This window comes from Triticum aestivum, chromosome 3B (assembly GCF_018294505.1).
Source record: "Triticum aestivum cultivar Chinese Spring chromosome 3B, IWGSC CS RefSeq v2.1, whole genome shotgun sequence".
NCBI classification, from domain to species: domain Eukaryota; kingdom Viridiplantae; phylum Streptophyta; class Magnoliopsida; order Poales; family Poaceae; genus Triticum; species Triticum aestivum.
This window is the reverse complement of record NC_057801.1, coordinates 507,417,655-507,432,796: the sequence shown is the minus strand read 5'-3', so window position 1 is coordinate 507,432,796 and position 15,142 is coordinate 507,417,655. Positions and strand designations below refer to the sequence as shown.

General features: G+C 47.0%; 2 protein-coding genes across 3 annotated transcripts; one reads left to right on the top strand and one right to left on the bottom strand.

The window, feature by feature from the left end:
- Nucleotides 1-1,668: 1,668 nt before the first annotated feature.
- LOC123065606 (uncharacterized) lies at nucleotides 1,669-3,762 on the top strand. The gene is made up of 3 exons (XM_044488853.1): nucleotides 1,669-2,069; nucleotides 2,187-2,424; nucleotides 3,116-3,762. Exons 1-3 carry the CDS (start codon nucleotides 1,884-1,886, stop codon nucleotides 3,529-3,531), a joined length of 840 nt encoding a protein of 279 aa, XP_044344788.1. The 5' UTR covers nucleotides 1,669-1,883; the 3' UTR covers nucleotides 3,532-3,762.
- Nucleotides 3,763-5,851: 2,089 nt separating this feature from the next.
- On the bottom strand, nucleotides 5,852-10,149 carry LOC123070623 (serine/threonine-protein kinase A-Raf). 2 transcript variants are annotated; one of them, XM_044493903.1, is made up of 4 exons: nucleotides 9,971-10,149; nucleotides 8,027-9,331; nucleotides 7,238-7,693; nucleotides 5,852-6,366 (listed from the first exon to the last, which is right to left on the bottom strand). In XM_044493903.1, exons 2-4 carry the CDS (start codon nucleotides 9,086-9,088, stop codon nucleotides 6,079-6,081), a joined length of 1,806 nt encoding a protein of 601 aa, XP_044349838.1. In that variant the 5' UTR covers nucleotides 9,089-9,331; nucleotides 9,971-10,149; the 3' UTR covers nucleotides 5,852-6,078. The 2 variants fall into 2 exon arrangements, with proteins under 2 accessions (XP_044349838.1, XP_044349837.1); XM_044493902.1 differs by lacking the exon at nucleotides 9,971-10,149 and adding an exon at nucleotides 9,679-9,954.
- Nucleotides 10,150-15,142: the final 4,993 nt, after the last annotated feature.

Sequence of the window (15,142 nt, the reverse complement as noted above, 5' to 3'; positions counted from 1 at the left end):
TTCGTGGGCTTCTTCTGGTCCAAAAACAATCTCCATAAATTTTCAGGTCAATTGGACTCTGTTTCATAGTCCTTTTCTGCGATACTCAAAAACAAGGAAAAAACAGAAACTGGCACTGGGCTCTAGGTTAATAGGTAAGTCCAAAAAAATCATATAAAATAGCATATAAATGCATATAAAACATCCAAGATAATATAATAGCATAGAACAATAAAAAATTATAGATACGTTGGAGACGTTTCAACGGGCTCGAGCCGCCGGCCTGTTCCTTATGGGCCGGACTGATAGGCTGCTACTGAGCTGAGCTAGGGCATGGACCCGTGACCGGATAGAAGACCTTCGGAGCCTTGGTGTGCCCCCCAAGTCAAGATTTAGCATGATCTTCCCTTTATTATAACCGACCATGTGTAACCCTAACCCTATTGGTGTCTATATAAACCGGAGGGCTTTCGTCTTTAGGGGGAGAGCAACATCCATTAACTATCAACCTAGGGTTTAGCTCGCCTGATCTCGAGGTAGATCGACTCTGTAATAATACCATACACATCAATACAATCAAGCAGGATGTAGGGTTTTACTTTCTGGAGAGGGCCCGAACCTGGGTAAACACCGTGTTCTTCGTCCCTTGTTCCCTATTGATCCTAGATCCACAGCTCGGGACCCCCTACCCGAGATCCGTTGGTTCTGACACCGACAATATGTATGCAACTTGTGTACAATTTTTGTACCTTAGTAGCTTCATATTGCGTGTTGTGTATTGAGCACTTGTGATGACAATGCCAATGTTGCAACAATGTGAGGATTAAATATACAACTACATAATTGTGAATAAACACTTATTGCTTTTAAATCCGTTTGCATGAATATTTTCGCAAAGAAGTAGGTGAGGTACAGTGAACAGCTGAAGTTATGTGGATGATGTAATAAAAAATAGAAAAACATGTTACAAATTCAAGTGAGTTCATCATTATCTCTTTTGCAGGGTCATCATTTACATTTGATGGGAACAGTGATAGGTTTGATGACAATGGTGATGGGCTTGTGATATACTCCCTCCGTCCGAAAAAGCTTGTCCCAAGTTTGTATTTCAAATGGATGTATTTAGCACTAACTTTACTAAGCTTTTTCAAACGGAGGGAGTATTTTGAAGATGTTGACTCCATATGTTGGTACATTTTTCCTTTACTAGTCGATTAACTCGGCCTTTATATTTAACACCTTTTGAAGTTAAACACTTGGTGAGTTGGTGTGTAGTATTGAGGATGCAGAAATTGGAGGGTTTGCCATTTTCTTTTTACAAGAAAAGAAAAAGCATGATGATGGTAGTATCTATTACCACAAATATCGCTGACGAGGGTGCTATCCAGAAAATATCTCTGAACTATTCCCTCCATTCAAAAATATTTGTCAAAAAATGATGTATCTAGATGTATTTTAGTTTTATATACATCCATTTTTATTCATTTCTGCGATAAGTTATTCCGGACAAAGAAGCATGGCAAGCGTTATTAACAGAAGATGTCTGCGCGCATAGAATCCTGCTTGGTTTCTGACGTGGATCCGTGCTGTTCCCGTGCGGCAACCAACAACCCGGCTTCATCACAGGCCCCATTATCCCGTCTCCAATCGTCTCATCTCATCACAGGCCCCACCCCAACAGTACCACCACCCACAGCTTCACCGCTGCCCATTCTCCACGTCCGCCCGACACTCCCGGCGACCCATATTTATAGCCACCCCGGGGTGGAAGGGGTCGGATCAGAGCACCGTTGAGCTAACAGCTGAGCAGCACAGAGAGAAAGGATCGCTGATCGCACCTCCAGCTCGTGCCGATCAAGCAGCCAAGAGATCAAAAGCCCAAAACACACAGACATACACTCGCAATGGTTGTGGAAGAGGCGATGGATAGCGACATGAGCTTGTCGAACATGGTGCTGAGCTTCCTGGAGGAGGGAGAGACGGAGAGATGGCCGGAGAACGACGAGGACGAGGACGATGAGGAGGGATCCAGCGCCGGCGGTTCTGCCGAGAGCAAGGCCTTCTGGCGGGCCCAGCACTCCCAGCTTCATGTAAGTTTTTCTCCTCCGTCCAATTCGTTTGAGCGCGCGAGTGTTCCTGTTTGTCGACCAGCCAAGAGTTTGATCGCACGCGGGTCCTGATAGGAGAGACGCCACGTTTGCTTGCAGGAGGCCTTGGGCAAGACCAGCACGGCCGAGAGCAGGATCCGGGCGGTCACGGAGGAGGCCGTGGAGAAGATGCGCGCCCCCGCGGCCGCGGGGGCCGTCTGCTCCTGCGCGAGACGCGCGGCCGCCGGCGACTGCCGGAGCTGCATGTTGCGGCGCGTCGTGGAGCGGCTCCGCGACGCCGGGTACAACGGCGCCATCTGCAAGTCCAAGTGGGCGCGGTCCCTGGATATCCCCTCAGGTAATTGGTTGCTTTCGAGACACAGTGGTTGCTAATCTTCAGACGACGTAATTAATTCGGTGAAAGAGCTGGCAGTTCCAGCAGAAAAGTGCATGCACGGTTGGCAATGGCATGAACCGTGTGGTCTAGTCTAGGACGTCTGACCCGTCGTGCCGATTCGAGGGATCTGTTTTTGATCCTTCTGATGAAGTATATGTTGTTTAGAGTTGATGAATGCCGGAAGCATATTCGCCTACTACTACTAACCATAGTAGAACTTCTCACCAAAAGTGGGTAAGAAAAAGTAGTAGCAACTTGTCATATTCGCCCTACTAACCATAACCATAGTACTAGTAGAACTTTTAATTAAAAGTGTGTGGGAAAAGGAAAGTAACTTGTCAATTCTCTAATGTCACATGCATGCCTCACATGGACCTGGTCATCCTACGCCTAAAGAAACGGACGCTTCCAAGTAAATGTCGAGCAGGCACCGGTCACCGTCTCCATTATTTCCTGACCGCCCGTGACATGAACTTGCATTGCAGCTAGCCCGACCAGACCAGTCCACCAGATGTTATTGCACCACGTTTAATGGCTGGCTCAAAACACTTCCAAAACCGCACGACAAAATGACACATGCCAAACCGACACGCAAAAGTTTGGTGTACATCGAAGCTGACGTTTTCCTTCCTGGTCGATCTGTGACGTGCAGGCGAGCACAGCTACGTGGACGTGGTGCTGCAGACGCGGAGCGGCAAGGCGGCGCGGGTGGTGGTGGAGCCGAGCTTCCGGGCCGAGTTCGAGGTGGCGCGCGCCGGCGCCGGCTACCGCGCGCTGGTGGCCGCGCTCCCGGAGGCGTTCGTCGGCCGCGCCGACAGGCTGCGCGCCGTCGTCAAGGCCATGTGCGCCGCCGCCAAGCAGTGCATGAAGGAGAACAACATGCACCTGGGCCCCTGGAGGAAGCACAAGTACATGCAGTCCAAGTGGCTCGGCACCTCCGAGCGGGAGGCGCCGCCGGCGCTCGACGCGGTGGCCGCCGGCTCGCTGTCGTCGCCGGAGAAGCAGCCCAAGTATAGGGCGTCCATGCTGAGCTTCGACTTCGGCCGGGCCCCGGTGGTGGTTGCGTGATGCGTGCATGGCGGACAACAGGAGGAGTATGATGCCATGGTGTCACGTGTATGTACCCATGTTATAGACCGTATGCCATGCCGGGCACTGTAGTAGGCTAGAGTAGTAGAGTGTGTAACGGGGATTGTAGGTTGTACGTAGTCAGGATTTGCAATTTCATGAATCTGCTCTTGAAGAAGAGAAATCCGTTGATGGAGATAAAAGTAAAAAGTTACTCCCTCCGTTCACTTTTATAAGGCCTTAAAGACATTTCAGACAATGTGCAAAATAGCCTATTTTCAGTTGTCTGAAATGACTTATAAAAGTGAACGGAGGGAGTATTCAGTTTTTACAAATCACAGGCTAATTTTCATCCCTTAACTTTAGAACCAAACAAACCAGGCAACTAGGGAGGAGCGCATCCCCTCAACCTCTGCCTACCACTCCGGCAGGCTAGGAGGCAGCCTAGCTAGGAGATAGGTTAGGGTTAGGTCTTCGCAGAGGCGGCACTCGGCGGATGACGGAGCATCACTGTCAAAATGGTCTTCCCGCCTCCAAAATCCACCTCGAATTCGTCCATCGGGACGAAGATGACCGAGCTCCTTTATAGATCCATGTCATTACCTCAGGGTGGTCGAGGTTAGGGTTACTTGTCATGTGTATGCGCAAGCGAGACCTGGTGTTAGGTACTGCAGATTGATTCAAGGGTTCAACGGTGGCAACAACGGCTTCTGGGTGCCTATTCTCAAGGGCACGTGCTCGAGGACTTTTCAGTTGTCATCAACAAGATTAGACCTGCTCCGGTATGGCAACAACGAAAACGACGTGTCATTAGCTCATCCTGGTGGTGACGGTAGTGGTCCAGGGACGTCAGTGTGATTTTTATTATGTTGAGGGTGTATTTGTACTTCTGATGAATCTTTATAAAAGATTCAAGTCCTTTTCACAAAAGGAGCACGTCGTTCATCACAAACTTAACTACAAATAGAAAGATAGAAAGCTATTTTTAGATAGAAAGACATCAAGTTAACTACAAGAGAATCATGATTAAAGAAAAGACTAGAATCATAACAAGCGGATATCACACCCATTTTAGTGAGGAGAAAAGACTATTTTTGCGTATCAATTCTTCTGAAGTGAAGATTCCGTCCTTAAACTCTCGAAGCAGACATCTTACACTCTTAACTCATCAAACCAGACAAGTTTAGTCCTTCGTCTTAGCATACCCGGTATAATTGCTGACTCTACGTGGTTTTTGACTGGTCTATGCTGACGTGGCAAAGGAGACCGTTAAGATGCTGCGTACGCTCTCACGACGGCTCGCTGGACCGGTGTCGGTTGTAGGCAAGAGAGGACATGCATAGGGATGCGACATCGGTTGGGTGGACTGGCGGCGGTCGAAGATGTTACTTCAACTTGAGATCGATTTTAGCTCTGATATTCCAATTTGACATCAATTAGGTTGTAGGAAACATTGTACCATATGTTTATTTGTCTATGTTATTTGTCGATTCGTTACCTGTAGGCTTTAAATGTATCGTCTTGGTATTTTGCCTATCTGTTTTTATGATGGAGGTTTTTTTTAGGAATGGATTGGCTGCACTACTTGGATTTCCATGTATATGACATGTCACTTCTTGGGCCGCAATGTCACACGTCATGCTAGAGAAAATGTCATATCCATGGATTGTTTATCATTTGGAAGATATTGGAAAGATGTTGACGAAGATACTGTGCAGCTTCAGTAGGTTTTCCCTGGAAAAGAACTACATAATGGACTGGGGTAGAGGATGGCAAACAACATAGTAGAGGAAGGGGTAGCTGACATTGTTGTTGATCATTTGCTAGATAAGCGAAACGAAGGAGAGTGGCTTTGAGGATGATATGGATGTGGACTACTGTTTTGAAGTTGATGTGTACAAGCTGAGTAGTTTGCATCAGAGCGTTGATTGGTCAAAACGGCAAGTCTGCAGTGATACCAGGTCGACGCTGAGACGAGGGACTAAACTTGTCCGGTTTGAAGAAATAATGTTGCAAAATGTCTGGTTCAGAAGTTAAGAGAGAAAATATGCACTCTGTGAAGAATTGATGGACAAAAAATAGACTTTTTTCTCTTTACTACAAGGAAACATTCAATTCACTTTGGCATCCACTCTACTAAATACAACGACAACAAATACAAGCAACGCATTATAAGTTTAACAAATCTCAGATTATCCTGACGAGTGATGAGCATCTAGGACTAGGGAGTCCAGAAAGAAGGGCCAGGTGTACTTTCTCCGAAGTTCGTTTTTTCTTGGGACTCTCAGTGTTAAAAATGGCGAGTCAATGACAACAAACATTCAAGCACAAAAACAGAGTATATTTTCAGGGACTTTGCATAGGCACAAGCAACACAAAAGGAAAAAAATAAATCAAGTTGAACCCAGAGAAGTACTTACTATGCTATGAAACAACAAATACAAGCAAATGGGACTTTTTTTGTATATATATATACCAAAAGAAACTTTTGATATTTACATTCTAAGGACTACCTGGACTAGAACAGATTGGAAGAGAGAAGATTAGTTACAGAAGTTTTGGTGGTGGAGGTCCAGAGAGATCATGATGATGATGGGGATGCTTGAGCTTGTGGAGCCAGTGGGCTAGCCATTTCTTGGGATCATGACTCTCCTGGCAGTTTGAGCTTGGCATATTGTCAAGTGTTCCATCTCTTTCAAGAACCATCTTGAACTTGTCCAGTAATTGAACTATTTGCCAGAATTCAGGCCTTTTATCTGCTTGCAAGGCCCAACACTGCTCGATCAGAACCCGTAATGCAGCTGGGCAGGTAGCAGGAATGGCCGGCCTCACATTCTGAAAATGGAAAATGTTAAGTCATTTTCTTCTTCTCAGAAAGCACAGAATCAGAAATTCAGAATGTATATGGACTGTTCGAGAACAAAGAGTGTATATAATCCATGGAACTAATTTAAAAAAATGTCCATATGTACAAATGTAACTCCGCCTATGTCTTCTAGGCATAGCCGGTCCCAAGCCCGGGTAAAGGAGGAGGGTTGTGATAGGCTTGGCGAGCCAACGTAAAAACTAGCCAGTCCCATAGGTATGAAACCGATTTGAGCGAGAGTAGTACTAGGATGGGTGACCTCCTGGGAAGTCCTTGTGAAAGAGTTTCATATCTAAGGGTTGTGATAGGCTTGGCGAGCCAACGTAAAAACTAGCCAGTCTTTTGGGTATGAAACCCATTTGGGCGAGAGTAGTACTAGGATGGGTGACCTCCTGGGAAGTTCTCGTGAAAGGGTTTCATATCTAGCCTACCCCAACTTGTTTGGGATCAAAGGCTTCGCACAAGACAAGCACAAGACAAGTCCATATGTATAAATGTCATGCTCTCTCCATCTGGAAAAAATGTATAATCTCAGCCTAACAAAGGTATTACTCCCTCCTGCCCAAAATATAAGGCGCGGTTTGACTTTTCTGGTCTTCGTTACGGAACTTTGACTATGATTTTCATGTATTCTATGTCTATAAAATTAGTATACATACATATGAAATAAAATTGTTCTGCAAGACAAATACGATGATGCCATTTATACATGTTCAATCCATATACATTGATAGTGGTCAAAGTCGTGCATCAAAGACCGTAAAAAGTCAATCGCGCCTTATATTTTGGGAAGGAGGGAGTACTAGACAGGGACAGAAATGGGACCAGATGAGTGCATACCTTGTCAAAAACAGCAAAGGCTGCTTGGAACGGAGTCAAATCTTCATAAGGCACGGAGCCGGTAAGCATTTCCCACAAGATAAGGCCGAAGCTGTAAACATCAACCTTTCGACCATAGGGTTTGTGCTTCATCATCTCTGGAGCCATCCATCTGAAGGTCCCGGGATCGTTCGCCAGAGGGTCACAGTATGCTTCTTCGCAGGCTATTCCAAAATCAACAATCTTGGCGCAGCAATCCCCGTCGAATATGATGTTCTCCGGTTTCACGTCACGGTGGACGATTCCTTGCGAGTGGACGTACCCCATGCCGTGTGCGATATCCAAGCCAACTGAAATGATCTTGTCCAAAGGCAGAGATTTGTGCTCTTGCTTGTGCAAGAATGATCTCAACGAACCACCAGAAAGGAACTCGGTGATGACGCAGAAGACTGGCGGACTGGTGCATCCTCCAACCAGCTGCAAAATATATATTTGTAGATCAATAATTGACTTTGTTTGCAATGCAAAGATGGCATCACGTAAGCAAGATTTCAGGACTGCTTCATGTTAGGCATGACGTAGGAGCACCTGGACAATAACGCTAGGTACTGATGGAAACTTAGTACCAGAAACTTGCCATTTCAGGGAAGAAAAGGTCAGCTAGAACAAGGCTAAACGTAAGGATTGCTCTTTCTATGTAATCTAGAAATAAATTTCATCAGCTTTTTCAAGCTTGTTTGATAAATAGATCGATCTAAGCAGAAATTGCCTGAAACTGAATATTTCTGAAGAGGAAACTCAGGAAGTTACCTTAATGACGTTGCGATGCTGGAGGCGGGACAATGTGACAACCTCCGTGTTGAACTGCTTCTCGAGCTGAGACGCCAGTTCCGCGTCTTCCTCAACGTCAGGCTGCCTGATGAACTTGACAGCAACGGGCACCTCCTTGTAGATTCCATGGAACAGACGGCTGTGCGCCCCATAGGCGAACTTCTGCCCGACGAGGAGCTGCTTGCGATCCACCGTCCAGTTTTGGAGCACCTTCTCTGCGGCCGCCTTGGCCCTTTGGTTGTCCCAGTGCTCCTTCCTGTGGTGCTTCACCTTGGCCGGCGCCTTGAGTGGCGCGTCCACCGGCGGCGCGCGTGGCGGAGACGATGATTTCCGGCGCGGCGGCGGCGTGGAGAACCTCTTGCTGGCTGATTTGGCCTCCTTGAACACTTCGGGCACGGGACGGCTTGGGAGAGGGGACCTCGCCCTCAGCATCCGCGTCGTGCGCCCCTCTGGGAGGACCCTGAGCGACGAACTGCGCAACGGCGGCCGCGGCGCGTCCAAGACCGGCGCTTTCTTGGCCGGGAAAGGAGACGGGCTGGAGCACACCCTTTGCAGCCTCATGCTCTGCTCGTCAGGGTGGAAGGAGAACTCGAGAGGCCCAGGGCTGTCGCCCTTGCTCGGGTCCTGAACCTCGGGCTCGGAGCAGACGTCGACGAAGAGGTTGTTGCGGCCCCTCGTTCCGTTGGCAGAGTTGTTGGTCGGTGCTGACTGCGGCGGGTGACCATGATCGGCAGGCTTCTCGTGATGATGCACCGATATGGCGTTGGAGAAGGCATGGTTGATGTCCGTCTTGGGCTGGGCACTCAGCGACCTTGTCCTCGGAATGGAGGCCGGGTTGGTGGTGGCGGAGGCCTTGGTCCTGGGCTCGAAGTTCATGCCGTGGGGCTTGAACCCTGAGTCGGAGCCCTTGTTCTGCCTGAGCGCGGCGCCGCGGTTGAACTGCTCGACGAAGGCGCCGAACTGCTCCCTGCCGGAGTTGGAGCGGACGACGGAGTGGGAGAACCTCGTCCGCCGCACCCACGAGTAATCCTCCTCGTCCATGCCGACCGACCAGATGGACCGATGCAATGGATGGATGGACTTGATTTGATGCGACGGGAGAGGCGAGTCGCTGACTTGTTAGGCTTATAGGAACCTGGACGAGAAAAACCCGGATCCTAGAACGTCCCACAGCTCGTTGAAGAGACGCCACATTTGCTCCCCCTGCTCTTCTTATGGCATGCCTCGACTGCTCTGAATTCACGCGCAATCCGGCCGGATTCCGTGGACCGCCGCCCGCCGCCCCTGGATCAATTCAAAAGCAAAACACTCGCGAGATCAATACACACAGCTTTCTGAAGGTCACGATTGGTCAAAGCCAAGCCACCACGGTTTCCGAACGCAAGGAGGAGGAGGAGGAGGAGGAGGGATCAAATTGGAGCGAGGAACCGTGCAGGCGAGAAAAACAGAGGCGTGCGAGAACAATCACATCACATGCAGGAAATAGGGGGATGCAGGCAGGAAGCGATCGGGAAACCTCGGAATTCGGCGCCTATTCCACGCCAAATCCCCTGGCCAAACGCAACCGGTGCCCAAATCCAAAAGGAGTTTGCCCTCCTAATCTGAAACCAGGAAGAGTCACGGCCGCTTACCCGATGGGAAGGAACACCCGAATCTATCTAGGCCGAGCGACGCGCGCCTGGGAGGAGGCAGCCGTCCGGCCGGCCAAGAACGTGGAGGGAGCAGCGGCGACGTGGGACGGACGAAGGCTGTGCGTGGTGGTTAAGGCGGGCGGGGGGGAAGAATCGGGCGGGGCCGAGAAAAGGCGGCACCTCCTCCTGCAGCTGGACGTGGGTGGAGCGTTGGAATTTGCCGGGAGGGAGGGACGGATGGGAGGGGGGAGAGAATGTTGCGACGGGGGCACGGGACGTTCCAATCGCTCACCGAATCCAGCAGCTGTGCCGGGGCCGGGGCACCCTCCCCGCCTTTGTTCCTCTTCCTTTCTCCTTTCTTTCTGCCGGGCGGCGCGTGAACCTGAAAGGCAGAAGAATCCTCTCCCCTCTCTGCCAAGCTCTGCGTTGTAAAATAAATAGGGCAGGGTGGTACGCGCTAGGCGGCTTTGGGAGCGGTGTGGGACTTGTTCCCCAAAATACAATTCTTTCTTTCTTTCTTTCTTTGTTTATGGGTCAATCATGAGAGACGACTTTGGGATTAGTCTAATCCAAATCCAAAAGCTGTTTGTTTCTGGTGAGATTTGACGCGCACGGTTTTTATATTCCGGAGATTCGTTCCTTCGCGGGACTCCCACGTCCACGTGGATCCCGTGTAAAGTCCTACTATTCGTCTACGACCCGGCCGGTACATGCTGTGTTTCATTTCGAGTATCATGCTAAAAAGTCAGTTGTTTATTGCTGTTTTACGTGTCAACGATACATTTGGGCGCTCCTATTGCAAAAGTATATAGGAGAAAAATCCAACAAAAGAATCAACAGAGCAAGCAATAATAAAAAGACCCAAATGGTAACTCCCACATCGTGTGCCAGATTTGCAACTCGCCCACACGCGTCGATCTACGTTCATTCAGTTCTGCATGAATCTTGACAACGTCTGATGATTTTTGTGAGCCACGTAGGCATAGTCTGGTGTGTGGGTGTTTCACAGATCGCCCGAACGCCCGTTTTACACACAGAGAGCTTGCGGTTGCTACCCCGTGCGTGCGTTAGAAATGCCATTGCGCCCGCACGCCCCGCACAACTCCTCTTCCTTCCCTCCCCCGTCTCCTCTTCCCGGCACGACACTGCAGTTTCGCCCACCCCGCCCGAATCCTCTTCCCATTCCCCCACTCAACTCCCCCATTTGAAAGCAACGACAGGTCCTAGACGGAGCAGAGGTGATTCCAAGGCGTAGCAGAGGAGAGGCGGTGGCGGAAGTGTCGCAGGGACTCGTGGCCGTCACTGGAGCTCAGGCAACCGGAGCGTCGTCGTCGGAACCTTTACCACGCAGAGGTAACAGTGCTTCGATTGGTCTCAATCTGCCTTCCTTCCCCCGTTTCTTCTGCTTCGAAACCATTGAGATTCGAGTGGATTACAGAGCGCTCGAGTGCTCCCCATCGTCGAGGAGTCGTCGGTGTGCCATTAGGCTAGCATTAGCAAGTTCCGTTGCCGTGGCGGTGGAAGTCACGCCGGCAAGACTGGCCCGTTCCACGCCGATTCATTCTCTGTTTTCAGAGATTACATGTCTTCAAGTCCGGATTGCAGTGATTTGTCGATTTTTCTTCATTTGATGGTCTCATAGGCAGTGGTTCGCTGTTTTTAGGGGTGGTGTTATGATTGAAATCCGGGACTGAGATTATGGCAAGAACCCTAGATTTACATTGCCATGTGGAATGCGCATTTCGTTTGTAGGTTAATTGCAGTTGGTTGATTCATGAAACTCACTTAATTGCCATGTTGTTATGTGCAAATAGATCAGCTTGAATCTACTGGCTTAGCTACAATTTGCCATATTGTTTAGTTAGTAAATGGCAATTGTCTCTTTAACCCAAACTGCCAGTTGCCATGTTTCTGCAGTGATACAGGGGCAATTGCGTATTGTGCTTTTAAGCAGATGGCAACTGCCTCTTTACCCCAAGATATTATTTGCCATGTCTTTTTTAGTGTTTCTTTGGCAGCTGACTATTGTGCTTAGGAGCATATGGCAACTCCCACTTTACCCTAAGATATTATTTGCCATGCATTTCAAGTGTTACATGGCAATTTGCCTACTTATTTTAGTTTGCAGGTGGCAACTCCCTCTGTTACCTATATTATTTGTCTTGCTTTTGTAGTGTTACATGGCAATTGTCTATTGTATTTTAGTTAGCACACGACAACTCCCTCTTTTACACCAAGATTTTTTTTGCCATGTATTCTGTAGTGTGAACCTTAATTGTGTTGTTTGCCATCATGCATTGTATGTTCATGGCATTTGATGTCTGTATGTCTAGTAAACATGGCAGTTTTCCTTTGTCGTCGACATTATCAATTGCCTTGCTACTCTATGCTTCCACATGCACTTTTCACTGTGTTTTCTTTCATACTTATGTGTACTTGTTCTTACTATAGCATCATGGTTGCAACCACCAGCAAGATGATGACGATGACTTCATGGAGCCACCGCCACGGAATCGTGCGACTGGTCATAGGAAAGACGGTGACAAGGTTCTTTTTCACCCATGTTTCATTGTGTTATAGAGATTTCATTCATTCTAAGTGGTATTGAGGAAGTATTGTTCCCGCGGTTGTTTCCTAGCCAGGCAGCCATGCCTAATAAGACGGTGCTTGCAACTTTGTTGGAGGAGATGAAAACCCATGGCGAGGTATTTAACATGAAGCTGCTAATGTACTTGATCTCATCTGTCTTTGCACCTACCACGTCGCTATGCCCAAGCAACAAATGCTTCCTTGTCCTGGTGAATGTTCTCCATCTATTCCTTTTTTTACTATATCCTCTTTGTTTTGTCATGTACTAGCATGTACCTGCCAGTTGAAGTTTCTTTAACTACGCATGTGTTGATGTTTTTTAACCCTTTTTTGCAGGCTAAACTGGATGATGTAAAAAACATGAGTTGGTGCAAATTCATCGTTGACTTCCTGCATGATGCCTTTACAAACAAGATGTACCAGAAGGGCTGCCGCCTACACCTGATGGTATTTTTGTTTGTTCGCAAATGCTTTTAACATGGTTCATTCGTTACTCATTGATAATACAGAGAACACAATAATCTAGGGCGTTCAAGCTTGAATTGTAGTTTATTGGCACGCCTTTTAGGAAGCAAAATAAGTGGCAGCTGTATTTGATCATGTATGGCAATTATAGTTGTTCAGCTATGGCAGCCCCAGTTGTGCACACATGGCAACTATTGTTGTTCCTCCATGGCAACTTTTGGTTGAGTCTGCATGGCAACTCCAGTTTACTTTGCATGGCAACTCTAGCTATCATACAATGACAACTCTAGTTCATTATGGATGGCAAGTATAGTTGTTGATGCATGAAATCTCTAGTTGATGCTAAATGGAAATTACGTTCAAATTGCACTTGATACATACTTTCTTTTGAATGTGCACTTTCGGTTTGTCATTTTTCATTGCCCATATGCGCGGATTTTAAAAGGTGATACATGGCAAACATATCACCATGTATATGGAAAATCTTTCTATGCAGTGCACGCATGTGAGAATGCAATGCCAATCACATGACATTCACAATAATATTTTTCTTTTTCTGTATTGTTTTCCGTTACACAATATTGAATTCTGACATGTTTTTTATTAACTATTTTCCCATTTTTTTTTATCAGCTGATGTACGTCGACCGTCTTGATTTATCTACCGTCAATCTCGATGCGATAGGAGGTCCGCCTCCTCCACATAAGTTTGATGTCTTTGACTGGACTTACGACGATGTTAAGGTTGTGCTTGCCGCAAACAGGATATCTGAAATGAAGGATGGCAAATTGCAGGTTAGTGCTATCTTCCTTCTTGCATGGCAATTTTGAAGTTCATTGTTAAAAAAGATTAGAAAACAAATTTATGTCATTTACATCTGTCAAGACATGTATGTGCCCCTTTTAAAACATGGCAATTCTAGCCCACCATGCATGGCAAATCTAGTCCACCATGCATGGCAACTTTAGTTTTCCAGCATGGAAACTATAGTTGGCCAGCCATGAGAACTGCAGTTGACCTAGGATGACAAGGATAGTTGAGCAGACATGGCAAATGCAGTATAACAACATGGCATATGTATATATTCACATATGGTAATTGAGTGAGACAGTGCCATGGGTTCACAAATACCTTGATTTGCCACTTGTGCCAATTGTAGTTTGGTGCCCTGCATTTGTATTACCGATAGCTCCCTATGGTGCAGTTTGCCATGGGACTCCTGGCGGTGCGGTTGTATTGTAAGAACCTACGAACTTATCACATAAAACATAAGATGGATTGCCATTTTTTCATTTCTACGAACAAGCCAAATCTAACTTTTTCTTTCACACATCATTACCCATGTGCGCGTATTATTGTAGTAGTGGTAGCAATGGACCTCCTGTAATGAGTTCATTGTACCCGAGCGCATCCCAAGGGGCACTCGTAACTGTCCAGAAAAGCAAGGATTAGATTCATCTCTAGGATCCATTTGCTCCTTCCCCTGTTTTTTCATATCTTGTAGAATGATTCAATCACGGTATGCATGAGTATGCATTACTCTCCACTTACTCTTTTGTTAGTTAAACTAAAAGAGACATGGCAACCTATGTATGAATGGCATGCATCCCTAGCATAGCATGGCAACTAAAAACATTGTAGTCGTGCATCATTTGGACAATGCATCCTTCTTCATACTACTTCTTTAATAGGGTGGCAACTACCTTATACTATTGGCGGCAATTTTTGTTGTAAATACATGGCAAAGTTCTAGTTTCAGTCATTTGGTGGCAACCACTTCTATAACCGGGTGGCAACTACCAGCAAAGATGGGCGGCAATTTTTTTCCTCAATCCCCTGAGGAAAATTTGCATGTGCCATCTCTAATTTTCAAAATAAAATTCTTTTTTGTGTGCTCTTACCGCTTGCAAGGCGGCGAGGGATGGCCGATGTTTTCCATGCTAGATGTGTTATTCTCACGATGAGTGCTTATTCACTCATCATTGCACGAGGGTACATCAAAGGTATTAGGGATGTCCAGTCCCGAAATGAAAAATGAATTTACTTTATGTTGTCAAATAATAAATTCCTTGGAAAATGTTGGTATGGAGGTCACCCGTGGATACGGTTAGCCATGGAAAGTGAAAGTATGGTGGAAAAAGGAATAAACTTTATTTTCTGTTTGGAACCACCTATGATGTATCTAGCATGGAAAGTGTTGGGAACTCTAAGTCGTTTTAGTTGGTGGGAAAAGTATGCCTCCCAAAATGTTTTTATCTCTCAATTTTTGCTTTGAGCTCTGGCACCTCTACAAATCCCTACTTCCCTCTGCGAAGGGCATTTCTTTTACTTTATGCAATTTTTATTTTTGCTTGAGTCTCCACCTTCTCTTATAAAGCACCAACTTGAGGGGCACTATGATCGTACTTGA

Bases quoted from the DNA above. Each gene is read 5' to 3' on its own strand.
- LOC123065606 (XM_044488853.1), top strand. From the start codon at position 1,884: ATGGTTGTGGAAGAGGCGATGGATAGCGACATGAGCTTGTCGAACATG. The intron at 2,070-2,186 runs GTAAGTTTTTCT...GTTTGCTTGCAG, and splicing joins CCCAGCACTCCCAGCTTCAT to GAGGCCTTGGGCAAGACCAG. The intron at 2,425-3,115 runs GTAATTGGTTGC...TGTGACGTGCAG, and splicing joins GTCCCTGGATATCCCCTCAG to GCGAGCACAGCTACGTGGAC.
- LOC123070623 (XM_044493903.1), bottom strand. From the start codon at position 9,088: ATGGACGAGGAGGATTACTCGTGGGTGCGGCGGACGAGGTTCTCCCAC. The intron at 7,694-8,026 runs GTAACTTCCTGA...TATATTTTGCAG, and splicing joins AGCATCGCAACGTCATTAAG to CTGGTTGGAGGATGCACCAG. The intron at 6,367-7,237 runs GTATGCACTCAT...TTCCATTTTCAG, and splicing joins CCTTTGCTGTTTTTGACAAG to AATGTGAGGCCGGCCATTCC.